The sequence below is a fragment of the Thalassophryne amazonica genome, chromosome 9 (genome assembly GCF_902500255.1).
Source record: "Thalassophryne amazonica chromosome 9, fThaAma1.1, whole genome shotgun sequence".
NCBI lineage: Eukaryota > Metazoa > Chordata > Actinopteri > Batrachoidiformes > Batrachoididae > Thalassophryne > Thalassophryne amazonica.
The window spans coordinates 75,261,184-75,283,073 of NC_047111.1; the positions used below are offsets into that span (position 1 = coordinate 75,261,184).

The 21,890-nt window shown below is 41.1% G+C and overlaps 2 protein-coding genes across 3 annotated transcripts in view; both read right to left on the minus strand.

Annotated features, from left to right (window-relative positions):
• Window positions 1-10,882, minus strand: part of alg9 (ALG9 alpha-1,2-mannosyltransferase) — a 39,176-nt gene extending 28,294 nt beyond the window's left edge. Inside the window, exons 1-5 of one of the 2 annotated variants that reach the window (XM_034178411.1) lie at window positions 10,688-10,882; window positions 2,846-2,981; window positions 2,585-2,719; window positions 2,043-2,113; window positions 1,476-1,564 (exon numbers count right to left, since the gene is read on the minus strand). In XM_034178411.1, coding sequence (XP_034034302.1) covers window positions 1,476-1,564; window positions 2,043-2,113; window positions 2,585-2,719; window positions 2,846-2,981; window positions 10,688-10,827 — 571 coding nt within the window. In that variant the 5' untranslated portion in view covers window positions 10,828-10,882. The remainder of the gene's footprint in view (window positions 1-1,475; window positions 1,565-2,042; window positions 2,114-2,584; window positions 2,720-2,845; window positions 2,982-10,687) is intronic. The other variant, XM_034178412.1, reaches the window with a different exon arrangement.
• A 2,602-nt stretch (window positions 10,883-13,484) lies between these two features.
• fdxacb1 (ferredoxin-fold anticodon binding domain containing 1) lies at window positions 13,485-21,781 on the minus strand. The gene is made up of 5 exons (XM_034178413.1): window positions 21,295-21,781; window positions 21,064-21,220; window positions 16,049-16,252; window positions 15,785-15,943; window positions 13,485-15,712 (listed from the first exon to the last, which is right to left on the minus strand). The coding sequence occupies exons 1-5, from the start codon at window positions 21,470-21,472 to the stop codon at window positions 14,461-14,463; spliced, it is 1,950 nt and encodes a 649-aa protein (XP_034034304.1). The 5' UTR covers window positions 21,473-21,781; the 3' UTR covers window positions 13,485-14,460.
• Between the last annotated feature and the right edge of the window lie 109 nt (window positions 21,782-21,890).

Sequence of the window (21,890 nt, forward strand, 5' to 3'; positions counted from 1 at the left end):
CCAGGTTGTCTTTGTTCTCTCCTTGTACTCTGGAAAGCAGCAACACCCTATATGAGTGCACGGTTTGAATTTGGGTTGAGATGGATTGCTTTTGGATGCATGTGTAGGATGAGCTAGATTTGAAAGACAGGTCTGGACACTATCCAGCTAAAAAACAATCTGGATTGAACCAGCCTCAAGCTGGATTGCAAAGCCCAGTCCGAATGGGGCGACCGTGTCAAAGAGCTCTGAGAAACAGGAAATAAGAAGTGTAGGATATATATATATACATGAGGTCTATTAGAAAAGTATCCGACCTTATTTTTTTTTTTTCAAAAACCATATGGATTTGAATCACGTGTGATTACATTAGATATGCTTGAACCCTCGTGGGCATGCGAGAGTTTTTTCACGCCTGTCGGTTACATCATTCACCTGTGGGCAGTCTTTGAGTGAGGAGTGGCCCACCCTCTCGTCGTTTTTTCATTGTTTAGGAATGGCTCAGACTGCTGCTTTGTTTGATCAAATTTTTTTCAAAAACTGTAAGGCACAACTGAGTGGACACCATTCGATAAATTCAACTGGTTTTCGGTAAAAATTTTAACAGCTGATGAGAGATTTTGGTCTGGTAGTGTCGCCGTAAAGACGGCCCATGGAGCCTGACGGCGATCTGCGCTTTGAGGCGGCAGCGTCTCGCCGTTTCAAGTTGAAAACTTACACATTTCAGGCTCTGTTGACCCAGTAAGTCGTCAGAGAACAGAGAACTTTCAGAAGAAGTCGGCATGAGGAGTTTATTCGGACATTCCATTGTTAACGGACATTTTGTAATGAAAGAACAGATTTGCCGAGTCGTCACGGAAACGACTCGGCGAATTTGCGCACACGTCTTTCATTAAAAATGTCCTTAAACAGTGGAATGTCCGCATAAAGTCCTCATGCCGGCCTCTTCTGAATCTTCTCTTCTGGGTGAATTAAGCCTTAAATTAGGATGTTTTCAGGTCGAAACAGGCCGACGACGGTGCCTGGAGGTGCTGCACGACGTCCCACTCCGTGGGAAGTCCTTACACCGACAGAAACACCCCCTAATCTCTCATCAGCCGTTAACCTTTTCACCGAAAACCAGCTTAATTTCTCGAATAGTGTCCACTCGGATATTCCTCACAGGTCCAGAAAAAATGTTGATAAAGCAACGCGCGCCGTCTCGAGCAGCATGTGAAACAAAGGAATTCAGCCGAGAGGGCGGGACCACATCTCACTCAAGGCATGCCCACAGGGAAATGACGTCACCGACACGCGTGAAAAAACTCACGCATGCGCACGAGGGTTCAAGCATGATTGGTGTAATCGCATGTCATTCAAATCCATATAGTTAAAAAAAAATAAAAGGGTCAGTTTATTGTCTAATAGACCTCGTATATATATATATATATATATATATATGAAAGTTAAATAATGTGAACAGATAAAGATGGATACAATGAGTACATCTGACCAACCGGCAGATGAGCAGAACATTCCAGTGCTTAAAACGAGGAAAGCCAACATCAGACGGCCCACGTGTAATCCAAACTTCTTACAAACTGCCCTGTGTCACACACACAGACAAAAAACAAACATACAAACAAAAAGAGTTCACTTCCATAATCACATACACTTGTAACCACTTACAGTACCTATAAAACATATGTAGTACATCCTATTGGAAGTTTGCAGCTGTAATTTCTAAATACACTTTGAATCACAGATTTACTTTCATATTTTAATTTAGAAGTGAAAGGGAAAAGAACTTTCACGATAAAGTGAAATCTGAAGTACACAAAATGACCTGAATTTCAAATATAAACACAACAGATTAATATGTACATGGATTCATACCTTTTGCTACAGCAAATGAACATGAACAATTTTATTGCAAACTTGCTAGTTTGCAGTTATGCAATAAAATCATCTCTCTGCATTTTTGTCTGTGTAACACTGTGATTCAAATTTAATCAACTAAAATATATAACTTCCAAAGAGTTGAATGTCTTACAAACATGCTATATTTAAGAAGGTAAACTCACTTGTAGAAATAGAGTTCACAGACACAGCAGGAGAAAGCTAATACACATCGCACGAAGTAGAACACCAACACCTGAAACAAAATCACAGCAACAGCCGGAAACCTCTGCAAATGTTCCAATAAGAACTGCAAAATCAGCTGCATATGTCCTACAGTCATGTATTGACCCAAGCCCCACATAGAAACATCAGGTTTTCTACTTGTATCGATTTTACCGGAAAATATATGATTTTAAGGTGATGCAGATTTGCTTAATAATCCAATTTATTTTCAGGGTTTACAAAAAACCCATACCCGCATAAAAAATATTTATCAATATAAACAAATATAGTAAATAAGCATCAAATATAAACATTAAAAACAGCACATTTAAACATACAGTCAAAAATAATGGCTAATTTTGCATTACAGATTTCCATCAAAGTTCAATTATTCATATTTGTCATTGGTCATATTTATGTTTAAACATCAATACTGTTTAAATCTTAGATTTAGTGAAAATTTGCAAAATATATACTGGTAAGGATGGATTAAAATATTTACCTTATTTGTTTGTAGTACATGAGCATGCAAACAAGCAGGAAGAGCGTGTAACCATAAGTAAGCATAGGACCTGATAGCGTACAAAGGAGAATATTCCCAGGTTTGCATCCCTGTGCCATACAGCAGGTAATGCATCTGTCATAAACAAAAAGAAGCATAATTAAAGACTTTCTTTTAAAAGACAGCAAACTGCCAAAAGACAAACAAAGCAGAATAGCAGCATGTTGCACTTCAAGCTCTTTAATGATAGTCCAGACTCACAGGCTCCCAGTAGTTGAAGGTTTCATCACAGTCTGAGATGTTGCTAAGCAGAGCTGCACAAAAACGTGCAGAGAGGAGGCATTTAAATGCAGTCGAACCTTCTGGAGCCCAAACCTGCCCTCCACGACTTGCTGACCTTTTTAAAAATAAATTATGACAATAATCAGGGACAGATGCCATTAGTTGATTCATAAACAAAAATAAACCAATGATAGCTCAATTTAAATGTATTTTAAATATCTTTATAACATAATTGAAACAGAAAAGCTTTCTTTTTTACATTTTTAAATGGCTTTAATCTAATGATTAAAAAGAAAATTAAAACTGGATTTAGATGGACTAAATTGGTGTTTAAGCCTCTTCATGATTAAGGCATTTTTTAAAAAGCACTGTGCATATTTTACATTAAATATATCCAACTAGAGATCAAGTTAGCAGAAACACATAGTAGCCATAGTAGTTGATGCATGTATTACAGCAAGGTGCATTAGTTCAATAGTGACAATTTTTGTTATTTGGACCCTTTACACCAAAATTGAGATGAAATGAAACAATCGAGATGAGATGTGAAAACCCACACTTTAAAAGGGACCAAGTGTGGGAGAGCTGGAGGTTTGACCAAGCCCATGCCTAAAAGTGCATCAATGTTGCATTAAATGGCACTACATGGAACATATGTGGCTTGACGTGGATCATATGCGGCAACACAAGCCATTCAAGGCTGGACAGAACTCAAATGACAGGTTGGTCGTGGCTCACTAGAGGCTGATACCTGGCACATGTGAGGTACAAAGAGGCACATAGAGGCGCCTTAGTTGCAGATATAAAACATGGATCATTCTTTGAATAATCACTGACACACCCATGCGTGGCTCATTATTCATGGCTTATTATTCGGTGGGACCGAGGCTTAATTTCCATCACCCATCCAGCATCCACTAATGATGCAGCCAGTGGCAGGCCTCTGTTATTGAGCATTACAAAGCTGCTTTTTCTACTGATCTGGTGTTTTAATTTTCAGCAATGTTAAATCAGTTTCCCCCCCACGCCCTTCCTTCAGAGATGTACAAGTCACAACGAGGGAGTCCTTGTAATCCACAAACATCAAGGGAGGCGTCATCTTGTCGACTGCATGGAGCCTATGATATGAGCACTGACGAAACTAAAAACAGCTGTTAATTGGGTATGGGGGACCGAGGCTATTCGCAAGATAGCAACCTGGTGGCGAAACTGGGAACTACAGTTGTAAACAAAACCAAACAGTCGATGATCTGAGCCCACAGATTTATAAACTGTACCCACAGGTTCCGTAGGCTACCTGACCATGAATGTGCAGGACGAAACTGCGTACGAAGTTACCGCAAATCTTCGCTTTAACTTCACCCATCAACTGAGCTCCAGTGGAAACGGTTTCTGTTAAGGATTTTATATATATATATATATATATGTTATCACTGTTAAACATTTGTAGCTTTGTCTTCTTTCTCATGAGAACGGTGTTGTGCTGTTTTGCACTTCACCCTGAGAACGTACGTGTTATTCAACCTTGTTTTAGCTTTGTCTTCTTTCTCATGAGAACGGAGATGTGCTGTTTTGCACCTGTCTTAATGCAATCCTGAGAATTCAATTTTGTTTTAGCACTCTGGGGTCAATCTGAACTGGGAATGAAGGACTGGATGTACTTATTGTTATAACATAACTTTGTTTTCGTAGCCGCTAACGACTGGGAGTAAAAGAACTGAAGGTTGAATTTTGACTGATTGTGATGCTTAGTGTTCCAGGCAGATGCAAAACAGCTGATAACTGCAACAGACGAACGAGATGTGCTGACCTGAAGTGTTCTTCCTTACAGCTGCACTTGACGTATGCGTTTATGTTATGGGAAGAAACTTGTCTTGCGTCATTACCCCCACCCTTAGGACAAGTTTCTTGTTTATGTGATGAGGGCGTCTCTTAATAAAAAGAGCGGAAAAGCAGGCCAGACTTTAGTGTAGCCTTGGTGTACAGCCTGGCCGCACTCCGCGCGTAATATTTGACTTTCTGTCTCACTGGTGTTTCTTGACTCTGTCTTGTTAAAGGTTTAAAAATGTTTGGAGGAGAAAATACCCAACATTGACTGGGGGCTCGTCCGGGAGCTCAACAATACCGGAGGTGTCCAGCGGAGGTCGTCAAGTCCAGACGTAAATCCTTGGCCAAGGTCCGATCGATTGATCGTGTCTGCAATTGTCGACCACCGTTGGCATCGTCTGGTTGACGAGATTTTCCCGAAGAAGACAGACAGGAAGTCGAGTCAGTGAGTAAAATTTCTTTGTAAATAGTACTGAGTGAGTGGTGATCAGATCACATAAACAGTTAAATTCCGCAAGCGATGATACAGAATCGTCTGTTAATGCAAAGCAGTTAAACTCTGTAAGGAGGGCGGACTCCTCTACGGTTGCGAGGGACGCAAGTAGTTAAATTCCGGAAGGAGGATACGGACTCCTCTGTTTTAATACGTAAAGGAAATCCCGGGTAGAAATACGTGCACTGTAAAAAGTAGTTAAATTTGGCAGGGACGGCGGAGTCCCCTAATGCAGGACATTAGTTAAATTTCACAGGAGGGTGAGCTCCCCTGGCATAAGAATACGCGTACGATTATTAGGAGTGTTTCTATGTGTAAATAGTGTTTTGCGCAAGTGTAAATAACTGTGTGAAAACTGTGTGTGTGTAATACTTTGGACAACGTTAGTGACAACCGTGCGTGTGGAAGCAGAGGCAAGTGATTCCGCTTCCTACGGGGAGGTGAAAGGAATCAACCACACGACGGCAAATTAATTGTCACGTCCAAAGAAAGTGTGAAAACTTCAGATTTAGAACACCCTAGGTGTGCCCCCGTCTGAAGTCCAAATTATAACAAGGGATAATAAAAATGGGGGGTAAGACGTCTATAAATAAGGAAAATTTATCAACTGACGACTGGAAATTTATGGAAGCAAAAAATCCAAAAACAACAAAAAATTGGAGACCTGGATTAATAAACATGACTTTGACGGACGACTGAACCTGATCAGTATACAGAAGCTGAAGAAGGAGTTAGAACAGCAACATAAAGGTGATGAGAAAAAGATGCAGAAAGTAGGGGCAGATTTAGTGGCATTTTGGGAGGAAGAAGCAGAGAACAGACAGAAGGGAGCAGAGAAGCGACGATTAGAGAAAGCAAGAAAAAAGAAAGCTGTAGGTAAGGCAGAAGAAGATGTGATAATTCAGCACAGAGAACCAGAACAGCCTCAACAACCACCGCCGGCTGGACCGTCGGTGGCAAAGAGACCTTTATCTCCTCTACCAGAGGATGACGATGTATTGCCACCACAGTATGATTTGGCAGTAAAACCTAAGGTAAAAAGAGAAAAACCAGAAAAACCACAAACACGCAGTCAAGCAAAAGTGCCTACAGCCCCTCCCATGGTGGAACATAGTGATCAGGGAGGTGCCTATCCTATGATAGAAGTACCAAATCCTCGTGCAGAAACAGCAGGACAGCTACCAACCATGCTCGTTTATCGGACATGGAATGCTGATGATATCAAAGCAGCAGTCGACATGATACCATCGCCACATGTCGACATTGAGGGATTTATGCAGGATATAGAAAACATTAGAACATCTTACCACCTTAATGGACCTGAAGTCCAACAGGTGTGGATGAAAGCATGTGGCCCTAAATGGAGTCAGGTACGTGGAGACTGGAATCCTGCAGATCAACAAGGCGTACCACTGACACATGATGATCTAGTCTTGAAAACAAGAGTGGAAGCTACGATTACACGTGCAAAAGGAGTGTTAGGACCAAAGATAAATTATACTGAAATTACCAGGACAACTCAGAAAGAAGGAGAACCATGGATAGAGTTTAGATGCAGATTTGAGAGTGTATTTAGAGTCCATAGTGGCATATTGCCAGGAACACCAGTGTATGAAAACAAATTGAAAAATATTTCACCTGTGAAGCTGATAATGACCGATTTGATTCATGATGGCAACTCAACAGCTGTCATAACAGTAACAGGTGCCACTGAAGATGTTTTAAAATTGAGATTCACAGGTATGCCATTACATGTGTCACTTTGTAAACCATATTTGACAGAATGGCAAGAATTGGGACTGACAGTCATAACAGCTTTGTCAGCCACTGATTGGAGCAGAGTTGGACCACGAACGGAGTTCAGTCCATCAACTAAATTGTATAAAGTGCCAGTTAATGTCTCATTGGTGCTGACAGCTGGAACACAGATTGATGTGTCCACTTCACAATCCTGAGTGTTTCAGTTGAGTCCTGAAGAGGACGATCTTCTCTCTTCTGTACCATCAGGATTGTGGACAACAGGTCCTTCAGACGTAGGACTGATAAAAAAATGCACAACCTGTAGTTATAAGACCAAAAACAGAATACAGACCATGTGTAAGACAGTATCCATTGAAACCTGATGCAATTGAAGGAATCAGGCCAGTAATAGAGAATTTATTAACAGCAGGAGTAATAGTGCCATGTCCAGATTCACCATGTAACACACCCATATTTCCTGTAAAAAAAGGCTCCGCCCTCAGTGGGATGGAGAATGATTCAAGATCTGCAGGCAGTAAATGCTGCTGTAGTAAAAAGAGCTCCATGTGTACCAGATCCGCACACACTGTTAAGCTCATTGAGATTAAATTCTAGTTGTTTTTCTGTAATAGATATCAGTAATGCATTTTTTTTTTTTTTTCCGTACCAGTACACCCAGATAGTCAATTCTGGTTTGCTTTTACCTTTAAAGGACAACGATATACATTCACCAGATTACCGCAGGGTTACGCAGAGAGCCCAACTATTTATTCTCAAGTCATGTCAGCATGTTTAGCTAATTTCGTTCCACCGGCAGATAGCCAACTATTAGTGTATGTTGATGACATTTGATTGCCTCTGACACACGAGAAAACTGCATAACTGACACAGTAGCATTATTATGTTTCTTATTTGATAATGGCCACAAAGTGAGTAAAAACAAAGTTCAGTTGTGTAGGGATAAAGTAAAATATTTAGGACATGAATTATCAGCCACAGGGCGCACGATCCTGTCTGACAGGAAGGAAGCAATTTTGCACGCTCCAAAACCACAAACCAAAAAGCAGATGATGTCATTTTTTGGACTGACTAATTACTGCAGGGCATGGATTCCCTGCTATGCAGAATTGACTAGTCCACTTTCTGATTTGATGTACAAGGATGATATTTCAATGTCAACCGTGTTGGAATGGAACAAAGATGCTGAGGAAGCTTTTGTAAAAGTAAAACAAACAGTGTCATCCACAGTTTTGGCACTACCAGATTATAGTAAACCATTCATTCAAACAGTTGATTGTAAGAATAAGTTCATGACTAGTGTTTTGGTTCAAGTGTATGGCTCAAAATTGAGGCCAGTTGCCTACTACTCATCTAAATTGGATGCAGTAGCAAGTGCTCTACCACCATGTGTACAGGCTGTTGTTGCAGCCTCTATGGCTGTTCAAAGTAGCAGTAATGTTGTTCTATTCCATCAGTTGACACTGAAAGTTCCACATGCAGTCTCTGCACTTCTGTTGCAGACAAACATGAGCCTTTTGTCCCCAGCAAGACATCTTTCGTGTATGTCCTTGCTATTATCACAACCACATCTTACGGTAGAGCGATGTACAACATTGAATCCATCCACATTGATACCCTTACCTGAGGATGGTGAGCCGCACAATTGTCTTGATGTAGCTACGGTCTGTACGAAAGCACGTCCAGACCTCCAGGACACACCCATCCCAAACAGTACAATTGTGTATGTGGATGGTTCTTCCACTAAAAACGCTTATGGACAAACACAATCTGGATATGCTGTTGTCACAAATTCAGAAGTATTGGATTCTGCTTCATTGCCATCCTCATTTTCAGCACAAGCAGCTGAATTAGTTGCTTTAACTGCAGCTTGCTATCTGTTTAAAGGTACGGCTGTATCAATTTATACAGACAGCCAGTACGCTTTCAGTACGCTGTGAAATTGCCTAACCAAATTGCTATATGCAAATGTGCGGCTCACACCAAAGGCTCTGACAGTGTTTCAAAAGGAAATGACGTTGCTGACAAAACCGCAAAGGCGGCAACAGCTCTTTCTATTTTTCTCCTATATAACACCCCTCCGGATATGACCACAAAAGAAACCCATATTGCCAAAAAAAAATATGTTTAAATGGGCAGCTATTATGAGCCATGGCGTGACGCATGTCTCATCAGGGGGTATGATATCGCAATTGCAATCTATTTTTTGTCTTTATGGGTTCGATGCATATGCAAAACAGCATTGTAGAGCATGCATGACATGTGCAAAACACAACTCACAAGGCAATTTGAGACCCCAAAGAGGAGTGCCTGACGAGTATAAACTGGTTGATCAAATAGCAGCTGGATTCAAATCTTCCATCTGTTGGTGGTGTTCAATTAATAAAAACGTGGACAGAATAAACTAAGTTAATAAACTAACTAACTAAGCTGGGTGATGCCTGCTATACGTTTAACAGGTGATAAACAGGTGGGAAATGTTAAGGATTTTATATATATATATATATATGTTATCACTGTTAAACATTTGTAGCTTTGTCTTCTTTCTCATGAGAACGGTGTTGTGCTGTTTTGCACTTCACCCTGAGAACGTACGTGTTATTCAACCTTGTTTTAGCTTTGTCTTCTTTCTCATGAGAACGGAGATGTGCTGTTTTGCACCTGTCTTAATGCAATCCTGAGAATTCAATTTTGTTTTAGCACTCTGGGGTCAATCTGAACTGGGAATGAAGGACTGGATGTACTTATTGTTATAACATAACTTTGTTTTCGTAGCCGCTAACGACTGGGAGTAAAAGAACTGAAGGTTGAATTTTGACTGATTGTGATGCTTAGTGTTCCAGGCAGATGCAAAACAGCTGATAACTGCAACAGACGAACGAGATGTGCTGACCTGAAGTGTTCTTCCTTACAGCTGCACTTGACGTATGCGTTTATGTTATGGGAAGAAACTTGTCTTGCGTCATTACCCCCACCCTTAGGACAAGTTTCTTGTTTATGTGATGAGGGCGTCTCTTAATAAAAAGAGCGGAAAAGCAGGCCAGACTTTAGTGTAGCCTTGGTGTACAGCCTGGCCGCACTCCGCGCGTAATATTTGACTTTCTGTCTCACTGGTGTTTCTTGACTCTGTTTGTCTTGTTAAAGGTTTAAAAATGTTTGGAGGAGAAAATACCCAACAGTTTCATAAACAAATAACCTAAACAGTTTATGTGCAGAGGATCAGAGCTCATTTATAGCTGATCACTTAAAATCAACTATTTTTCATTGTGGCGCAATGAAGGAGAGAACGCAATGTCAGCGCATAAACTGTTTAGATTATTTTCTTTATGAAACAGCTTTTAACACGCGTTCATAATCGACAAGCACTCCATCGGATTAGATTAGGCGGCTCAACTCGGCATTTATCCTTGTGCTACGTTGGTACACGTCACCTTCCGAACTGTAAAGGTTCGTAAGAATAAAAGCCCAAACACGACTTAAAAAGAAAGTGTGTGACTGCGCTAACCTGTTACAGTGGCAGAGAATGAATGAAACTGAACGGTGCAACTGGTGATTTGATCCCAAATGACAATGACACGCTCATATATCAGAAATAACACAAATGCCTACTGGGGATTAATGAATTATCGGATGTATCTGTCGCTACTGCGGCGATATCACCCAGCTATCAAATTAGCTAGCTAGCAGTGGTGTCAGTTCCAACTCAAGCCTGTGGTCTAACGTTACTCCGCACTCATACTCACTCCTGTCGCGTCTCTGCTATTTTACTGTCATCGCAGCTTTTTTCCTCTTTCGGTGCCCGAAATTCAGCAGATGTGCTAGCGTTGTTTGCATCTTGTCTGCTGCCTCGCCTGGTTCTCTGGCGGAGCCCCCTGGCCGACATGTTTATCGATGCAGCGGCTGCTCCGAGGAGGACTTCGGTCGTTTTCGCCACTTTCCGCTGATTGATCTTCTTCTTCTTCGTGTTTAACAGCGGTTGGCAACCAGCTTCTATGGAGCATTACCGCCACCAACTGGACTGCAGTGTCGGTCAGGAGCTCCGCTGATTGGCAGCAAAGCATAGCCAATAAACTGCACTTAAACCATACACACCTCACAAGTCCAAATAAATATGCGAGTTTGCGACTTGTCACGTCAAAAACAAAAGATGAAATGTGTTCCATTTTGCCTAATTCAAATACAGATGTGATAAGACCCCATGTGGTACCACTTGGAAAACCATGCTTCAGGAAGTTAATTTGACATTTCTTTGCACCCTAGAAATACGAAATACACTATGAATGCTCCAAAAATTGAAATCAACAAATGTGTCAAATTTTTCTTCTTATTATATAATCCTGCATCCACTCTCTTCTGTTGTAGTATTTATTTTGTCTCAGGAGAAAACTGTTTTGAAATCACAAACATGACACTTTCCTAAAACTGCGGAAAACATCCACAATTTTAACATAAGTCATCATTATTTATAACAATGAAAGACTACTTAACACACATACACATACACACACAATTCTTACAGAAAGCAGAGGGGTGTGAGAAGAAGCAGCAGCATCTCCTCCATATTAAGTTACAGGCACAGAAACAGGTTCTTTTTAGGATCTAACACACCAGGGAGACCCAGGTCAGCTAGCGGATACTTTGTGGCTGTCCAGCCTCTGTCATCTGATAAATCTGCATTCAAACACATGGGAAAGATTGCAGCAGATGACCATATGGCACTAGTCTGTGTATGTCATTCAGAAAGAGAAATAGAAGCTGCGTGCAGTCCATCCAGAAAGTATTCACAGCGCTTCAAAATTATCTAATCTTTTTCCCTCATAATTCTACACACAATGCCCATAATGACAATGTGAAAAAGGAGTGGCTTCAGGACAGCTCTGTGAATGTCCTTGAGTGGCCCAGTCAGAGGTCAGACCTGAATCTGATTGAACATCTCTGGAGAGATCTGAAAATGGCTGCGCACCTATGCTCCCCATCCAACCTAATGGAGTGTGAGAGGTGCTGCAAAGAGGAATGGACAAAACTGCACAAAGATAGGTGCACCAAGCTTGTGGCATTATACGAGGTCTGTCCATAAAGTATAGGTCCTTTTTATTTTTTTCAAAAACTATATGGATTTCATTCATATGTTTTTACGTCAGACATGCTTGAACCCTCGTGCGCATGCGTGAGTTTTTCCACGCCTGTCGGTGACATCATTCGCCTGTGAGCACTCCTTGTGGGAGGAGTCGTCCAGCCCCTCGTCGGAATTCCTTTGTCTGAGAAGTTGCTGAGAGAGTGGTGCTTTGTTTGATCAAAATTTTTTCTAAACCTGTGAGACACATCGAAGTGGACACGGTTCGAAAAATTAAGCTGGTTTTCAGTGAAAATTTTAACGGCTGATGAGAGATTTTGAGGTAACACTGTCGCTTTAAGGACTTCCCACAGTGCGAGACGTCGCACAGCGCTCTCAGGCGGCGTCATCAGCCTGTTTCAAGCTGAAAACCTCCACATTTCAGGCTCTATTGATCCAGGACGTCGTGAGAGAACAGAGAAGTTTCAGAAGAAGTCGGTTTCAGCATTTTATCCGGATATTCCACTGTTAAAGGAGATTTTTTTAATGAAAGACGTGCGGACGAGTCCGCGCGTCGGCTCGCAGCCGCCGCGACGCTCCGCCACAGGAAAAACACCTCTGTTGGAAGCCTTAAGGACAAGTTGGAACATGTCCAGCTGTTAAACAATTTCTCATATACTCACTCCACTGAAAGCCATCAAAGGCCGCCTGGATTTTACAAATGGTTATCAACACGGAGGTGTTTTTCCTGTGCCGCCGCTCCGCGCCGGCTGCGTCCCGACGCGCGGACCCGTCCGCACGTCTTTCATTAAAAAAATCTCCTTTAACAGTGGAATATCCGGATAAAATGCTGAAACCGACTTCTTCTGAAACTTCTCTGTTCTCTCACGACGTCCTGGATCAATAGAGCCTGAAATGTGGAGGTTTTCAGCTTGAAACAGGCTGATGACGCCGCCTGAGAGCGCAGCGCGACGTCTCGCACCGTGGGAAGTCCTTAAAGCGACAGTGTCACCTCAAAATCTCTCATCAGCCGTTAAAATTTTCATTGAAAACCAGCTTAATTTTTCGAACCATGTCCACTTCGATGTGTCTCACAGGTTTAGAAAAAATTTTGATCAAACAAAGCGCCAGTCTCTCAGCAACTTCTCAAAGGAATTCCGACGAGGGGCTGGACGACTCCTCCCACAAGGAGTGCTCACAGGCGAATGACGTCACCGACAGGCGTGGAAAAACTCACGCATGCGCACGAGGGTTCATGCATGTCTGACGTAAAAACATATGAATGAAATCCATATAGTTTTTGAAAAAAATAAAAAGGACCTATACTTTATGGACAGCCCTCGTATTCAAGAAGACTTGAGGCTGTAATTGCTGCCAAAGGCGCATCAACAAAGTATTGAGAAAAGGGTGTCAATGCTTATGTACATGTGATTTTTTGTTTTTTATTTTTAATAAATTTGCAAAAACTTCAAAAAACTTTTTCACGTTGTCATTATGGCGTGTTGTGAGAAGAATTTCGAGAATAAAAAAATGAATTTACTCCATTTCAGAATAAGGCTGTAACATAACAGAATGTGGAAAAAGTGAAACGCTGTGAATATTTACACGTACACTGTAGATATGAAGTGATGAAATGTAAACAAAGCAGTGTTTGCTCACCATTTCTACTGCATTGCGTCATCACTGACAGCTTGGTGTGAAACTCTTTATGTACAGTATATGGTCTATAGTCTCTTGACTTTGTTGTGTTCTTTCAATACTTCTCTTTTTCTTCTCATGCACTGACTCGTTAAAAGCTGAACAGCCGGTGAGAGGGCGCTTTCTCAACCATGGGTGCCAATGCTAATTAAACATGCTGAATCAGCGAAACAGCAGCTCATGGTTGCCATTTCAGCAACTGTTTTTAAGACAAATGTGAGCTACAGTATATTTCTTTGACAAAAATATAGATAGTAAGACCCATTTAAAGGCACTGTGGCTACAACTGTAAATAGAACTGCAGTCACAGAAGGCAGATGATGATTTGAGATGTTGCCATTTTTCTGTTAAGATGGGCAATAATTTGCTTACTTGAAAGCTGTAACAGTGTTTTAGCTGTTTTATTTTAAAACAGGAAACTCTGGCTCTGATGACTGTTTAAAAGTCAACTTATAGCTTCATCTCTCTGTAAGATCATAAATTATTCCTGTTTACTCAATATAAAACTGGGCGTCTCTGCACAGGATAAATATTTGGTCTCTCACTGCTTATCATTCTAGCTGCAGTAAAATATTGAAAATGAATTTTTCAGAACACAAACCTTCATGGTGTGAAGGTATGTCTTCAATTCTTCTCTGGCAAAATTTTCCATCGGCCCCTCAATGAACACAAACATCTGCTTTTTAGCCTGCTACCCACACCCAACATGTGAATGCAGCATGAGAAAATAGTTGTTCCACCTCAACATTTAAGTGAGAGTTACAGCTACCTGATGGTGACTTGCAAACGAGAGGACAACAAGGATTCCAAGTGTTTGTGAAACTGGAGGGCTTGTGTTTGTGACAGTGCATGTGTGTGACAGTGATACGTCAGTCTGTAGCAGTAGCTGGTCTGACTCAAGTCAGGATGTGAGAACGTATCAATGAGTTTCACTTGTTGCACAGTCCCATGACTTGCCTCTCGAACCACAGCGTGGAAGGTCATCTCCTCCCAGACCGGCCCTGTCCAGAAGCTGATATCAAAGGTGAAGTGCTTAGGGAACAGGGAAAATGGGCAAAAAGTTTGTCTTGGTGAGGGACAGAGCTCAAACTGTTTTAAAAACCGTGGGTCATGTGACCAAAGCAGCCGCCAGTCAGGGAGTGAGAATAACAGCACAGCAAGGAGGTCCAAATTTAGGGAAATGGTAATGCTAACTTTGTTATTTGTATCGTGTGCATTTCTTGCAGTCACCTTTCCAATTACTCCCATTGGTTGTGCCGTCAAACACAGAGCATCCTGTTCGGTAACCTGGGAAACTCCATGTGGAGCGAGCAGCGTTTCTAACTGTTGTCCAAGTAATTTAACTGGTTCACATTCTGAATGAAACAGACCTCTGAAGAGGAGCTCATGAAAGGCAGGCAGAGCCCAGAGGTTGATGGGAACATTTCTGAACACTACACCACTAACACCAAATAGCAGGCTGCTGAAACCCTTACAGCACCCACGGGCATCCTGCTCCACATTTTCAGTTTGACCACTGTTAACATTCCATTTGTTTTCTTGATGGCTCAACATTTTGCTCATCAGTTCTTTTTCTTGAGTTATAAATGTTTCCATATGAGGGAGGAGTGTCGGACGCAGCACATAAAGTCCTTCTTCCTCTTCACGATCAACATCAAAAGAGTACGTAGACCTCAGAGTGTCAGCTCCTTTGCTCCTCACGCTGTCTTCGTTAGAGGTAACACTTCTGCATGTGTCTAGTGGCTCTGTGGGCCTCCGACCGTCCAATAAAAATAACTGGCTTTTTGGTGTGCCTGCAGAGCCGTGATGGTCAGAGCTACATTCTCTCTGAGTCGGGGTGATCCAGTAGCAGTTTGTGGTGTTTCTCTCACTGTAACACTTTTGCAGCTGTTTGGACGTAACCAGAATAGGAAGGCTCTCCGTTAACATGGAGACTGGCCAACTATCCACCAGTCCTTTGAGTACAAAGTCTTGCATCAATCTGACAGGGTGCACAGAGTCTGAAGACAGAAATCCCCTGAGGAGAAAAATGTAATATGATAACTTGATAGTTTTCTTACTTTGGTGGTTTGTTGTGCGATTTGTGTACCTGAACATGTAATCACTGAGCTCTGCCGGCATGTTGTACTGGACCTGCTGCCCTTCAACATCCTCCTCCATCTGAACAATATGAGCAGAGCTGTAAGGCAGGCTGCGAGAAAACACATGGACCAGTGCATTCTCCAAATGAAAGCCCTTATCCTGGCTCCTGTTCCACAGAACAATTATCATGAGGCAAATTCCCACGTAAACATACTGACATGCAAACACATGCACCTGTTTCTATTTGCACAAACCCACCTTTATGTCTTACCTGTATCCAGTGCACTTGTAACTCTGGAACTTCTCACTTTCAAACGGATGGATCTCACTGAGGATCAGGTGTGCCTCTGCTGCCATAGAAACAACCTGCCAGCTGTTGTGCCACTCTCGCTTCGGCTGGTCTGCTGGTGTCCCACCTTGGCCATTACAAAGGGAAACATGGACTTCCCCATCTTCAGCCAACACATCAACACAACTGGGGGGCATAGGTGTAAACAGGGCTGAAATTCCTGATTATGTTCATAATTCATAATACATAAATTAACTGAATTGAACAGTCACTGGAAATTGAACTGAGGGCCATGCTTATTTTTTTAGATAAAAAAAAATAGTAATTCATTAATGTCATAACTGATTAATAACTAATTAATACATTAATCGGTGTAGCTCTATATGTAATATTCAGCATGTCATCTGAAATAGGGAATTTTTAAATTTAAGTATTACAGTCCCCTTTCTTAAATGCCCTTTTAACACATTTTCAAATTTTTCAGTTGTCAAACAATGTGCACAAACAGACCATGTGCTGACTGCAGCCTTCAAATATCAAATTCATAATTGATGTGGATGCATATTCCGGAATAGTGTGATATGTTCCTTTTTATGTGGACTCCAAAACATTGGTTGAAACAAAGGTATTTTTGAAAGGTTTCAAAAGATAACAGGACAGTGTTTTGAGTTTGCCAGGAGTAACTTGGGAGTACAGATGAAAACCTTTAGTATCATTCCCATTCACATACTCTACCCACTACTTAATTCTGGTTTTACTTTCCTATTCTGCTGTATATTTTGTCTCATATTTGACAAAATAGTGGGCATCACGTTCCTCCCTACAGCTGCCATATTTATATTTTTATCAATTCAATTTCAATTTTTTTTTATATAGCGCCAAATCACAACAAACAGTTGCCCCAAGGCGCTTTATATTGTAAGGCAAGGCCATACAATAATTATGTAAAACCCCAACGGTCAAAACGACCCCCTGTGAGCAAGCACTTGGCTACAGTGGGAAGGAAAAACTCCCTTTTAACAGGAAGAAACCTCCAGCAGAACCAGGCTCAGGGAGGGGCAGTCTTCTGCTGGGACTGGTTGGGGCTGAGGGAGAGAACCAGGAAAAAGACATGCTGTGGAGGGGAGCAGAGATCGATCACTAATGATTAAATGCAGAGTGGTGCATACAGAGCAAAAAGAGAAAGAAACAGTGTATCATGGGAACCCCCCAGCAGTCTACGTCTATAGCAGCATAACTAAGGGATGGTTCAGGGTCACCCGATCCAGCCCTAACTATAAGCTTTAGCAAAAAGGAAAGTTTTAAGCCTAATCTTAAAAGTAGAGAGGGTGTCTGTCTCCCTGATCTGAATTGGGAGCTGGTTCCACAGGAGAGGAGCCTGAAAGCTGAAGGCTCTGCCTCCCATTCTACTCTTACAAACCCTAGGAACTACAAGTAAGCCTGCAGTCTGAGAGCGAAGCGCTCTATTGGGGTGATATGGTACTACGAGGTCCCTAAGATAAGATGGGACCTGATTATTCAAAACCTTATAAGTAAGAAGAAGAATTTTAAATTCTATTCTAGAATTAACAGGAAGCCAATGAAGAGAGGCCAATATGGGTGAGATATGCTCTCTCCTTCTAGTCCCCGTCAGTACTCTAGCTGCAGCATTTTGAATTAACTGAAGGCTTTTTAGGGAACTTTTAGGACAACCTGATAATAATGAATTACAATAGTCCAGCCTAGAGGAAATAAATGCATGAATTAGTTTTTCAGCATCACTCTGAGACAAGACCTTTCTGATTTTAGAGATATTGCGCAAATGCAAAAAAGCAGTCCTACATATTTGTTTAATATGCGCTTTGAATGACATATCCTGATCAAAAATGACTCCAAGATTTCTCACAGTATTACTAGAGGCCAGGGCAATGCCATCCAGAGTAAGGATCTGGTTAGACACCATGTTTCTAAGATTTGTGGGGCCAAGTACAATAACTTCAGTTTTATCTGAGTTTAAAAGCAGGAAATTAGAGGTCATCCATGTCTTTATGTCTGTAAGACAATCCTGCAGTTTAGCTAATTGGTGTGTGTCCTCTGGCTTCATGGATAGATAAAGCTGGGTATCATCTGCGTAACAATGAAAATTTAAGCAATACCGTCTAATAATACTACCTAAGGGAAGCATGTATAAAGTGAATAAAATTGGTCCTAGCACAGAACCTTGTGGAACTCCATAATTAACCCTAGTCTGTGAAGAAGATTCCCCATGTACATGAACAAATTGTAATCTATTAGACAAATATGATTCAAACCACCGCAGCGCAGTGCCTTTAATACCTATGGCATGCTCTAATCTCTGTAATAAAAGTTTATGGTCAACAGTATCAAAAGCAGCACTGAGGTCTAACAGAATAAGCACAGAGATGAGTCCACTGTCCGAGGCCATAAGAAGATCATTTGTAACCTTCGCTAATGCTGTTTCTGTACTATGATGAATTCTAAAACCTGACTGAAACTCTTCAAATAGACCATTCCTCTGCAGGTGATCAGTTAGCTGTTTTACAACTACCCTTTCAAGAATTTTTGAGAGAAAAGGAAGGTTGGAGATTGGCCTATAATTAGCTAAGATAGCTGGGTCAAGTGATGGCTTTTTAAGTAATGGTTTAATTACTGCCACCTTAAAAGCCTGTGGTACATAGCCAACTAACAAAGATAGATTGATCATATTTAAGATCGAAGCATTAAATAATGGTAGGGCTTCCTTGAGCAGCCTGGTAGGAATGGGGTCTAATAAACATGTTGATGGTTTGGATGAAGTAACTAATGAAAATAACTCAGACAGAACAATCGGAGAGAATGAGTCTAACCAAATACCGGCATCACTGAAAGCAGCCAAAGATAACGATACGTCTTTGACACACTACATGTGTATCACTATACAGATCCACATGAAATTACATGTGCTTGTTAATGACAATGTACACATGCCTGCACCCCCCACCCCATAAGACCTAATCACTATTCTTTGAGTAACTGAGAAAAATGTAATACTGGTGAAGCGCCGCACAGCAGCACAAAACTCACTCTATGGTAGACGATAGTGTGCCTAAATTGAGAGAGGGGCAACACGACGAGTTGAAAAATAATTGGTCATTTGACTCATGGTGCCATCTTGGGTTCAAAGTAGCGCTTGCTGTTAATCTGTCTGCATGTAAATCCAGCCATTTCATGTATTTATTTGCTGAAAATGACAGGTTGTTGTGCATTTGGATGCACAAATAGACACAACAAGGGCTTCAAGATGTACAGATTCCCTTCAGATCCGAACAGAAGAAAAATTTGGAAAATAAAGTCAGCCGTGTGGGATGGAAGCCAACATCATCATCAAAGTTTTTAAAATTTATTGTTCAGTCCCATGTACAGTAAAACTCACCTAAACCATCATCGTATAAACCAGATATTCGCAGTCACCACACAAAAAAGTCCCAAAGTTTTTGTATTGTTTTCCATGTACACTGTAAAACTCAAAGAGTTAGTTGAACTCAAACCATCTGAGGAAACCTATTGCCTTAAACTATATGAGTTTGCCAACTTAAGTAAAATAATTTTCAAAAATTTAATTGTTAAAGTTTTAGTAACATAACAATTTATAGTTGATTAAACTTATGTAAATCTAGTTTATGTTTTTATGTTTTCAATAAAAAAGTGACATAAATTTCTGCCTAAAAAATTTGCATTACATTTTGGATTAGTTTTTTTTTTTTATGCATTCTTTGGTTTACTTGTTGACTCTGCGTTGTGTTGTTGTGACTCTGCCCATTCGCTCCCTCTGGACGCTAACTCATGATCTCTGGCATGGACTCTAACCAGAAGGCTAAAACCCAGAACTCAGGCCTTATGACCAGAGAATTCTTTTGAGCTGTTGGGAGTGAGGTTTACTAACTACATATGCACAGCAACACCTGCTGGCCTGCGTTGCATAAACTCAATTAAAATGAGTGAATGGAATGCACTCAAAATACATCACCAGCACTTAAATGCCCCAAAACTTTAAATGCACTTAAAGGAACTGAGTTGTTATGACAACAATTCATTTTTGAGTTAGTTTAATTAATGGAAATGAGTGACTATAACTTTTTTCAAAGTTTGAGTTACATTAACTTTATTGTATTAAAATGGAGTGCTTCTGCGATGGCTTTGAAGCTTGAATCAACAAAGCAGTCCTCCAACTCACTGCTTCGTTGGTTCTCTGCTTCAATGCTTTTCAGAAGCGGCAAATCCGCTTCTTAACCTCTCTCAAAGCCATTAAAGATGTCAATTATGAGTCACTTTTGTGCAGATTATAGTCACTAACTGGGACTCTTGTCTTGTTGCAGGCAAGAAACGAGAATCGTCCTGTGTTCCGTTCGCACAGTTTCAAATGCTGTGCTGCTCTCTACCGAGTCAAGTTAGAGTCCGGCCGGAATTAAAAACTTCAGCGACTCGCCATTTTAAATCAAATGAAACCTCTTTCCAAACGTTGAAATACAAACAATAAACTACAATCAACTAAAACGTTTTCTTCCTCCCAAAATGAAACATCCTGCATTCTTTATGAATTAAGCTGATGCTGACGTGCAGCCGGCTGAGCTCAGCTCATTGGCTATGGAGTGACATTCATGCCATTTTATTGTCTGAAAGGAAATGCTTTTGACATAAAGAGATTTTGTTTATTTCTATTTATGTCCAGAGATCAAGGATATCCACCATGTAGATTTTATTTAAGTCCAGAGATCAAGGATCCAGTGACCAATTTCAAATTTATCTACTTTTAGACTCAATAAAATGTTGACATAGAAAACCTGTTTTAGTACACAGAAAATTCACAAGAGGTATTGATAAGGGAATTGACAAAGAATCGGATCGATAATGGCATCAATATAGATAAAATCTTATCAATACCCATCACTAGACCTAAATGACATGGTGAGATGCTGAAGAGCTTCGCTCGTTCATGTCCGCCACATATACATATGTACCTGAGGAAGAATTTTTTGAGAAGCTCTCTGTTCTTCTTAACACCACTTTTTCTCCCGCTGTGAGGAAAGTTAAACACGACAAGGTCAAACACACATCCCTGCAGAGAGGCGCATTCTCCGAGTTTTGTGCAGTCCACCTCGAACAGAACCGTCCCACCTGATGCAGCACACAAATATATTTTAAAAAGTGTCATAACGAATCGACAGCACCAAGGTCATGACGATAAACACCTGAATCCTTGATGATCTGAATACTGGCGGCTGCGCCTTCATGCCGCAGTGCGTCCTCTTCACACTGGAGGCAAGTGGCCGTAACACGGCTTTCGGATTCGGAGCAGAACTGGTTTACGCAGGCGGAGAAGCTGAAATTCCCTTCTCCTACCAGCAACACGGACCGTGAAGGTGACATGGTCCACCGGCTGCCTGCGAAGTCACGGGAACGACTGTGGCTGCCACAAATACCGCCTTCTTCTCAGGCTAATATGATCACAATACGACGAAGCCTATCAAGTTTAAACGTTAATAGCCATATGTTAAACTGAGAGAAAGTGGTCAGCCTGGGGAGGCTCCTGTGGTCAGTTCACCTCAGTGGCTGCCACTGGATGCAGTGTCGCACATACAATCCTCCGAGTAGAAACATCAACCCAACTCTGACAACCCTCAAACAGCGTGTGTTATGTATGACAATTTTTAAAGTTGAATAAATCAACCGTAATATATATTGGCATTAATATCAGTCTTATGTTTTTAATGTAACAAACGGAAATCTATAAACTAGTTTTTTCTGTCTTGTTTTCGGGGGGACGTGTTTTCACGGCAGCACATCT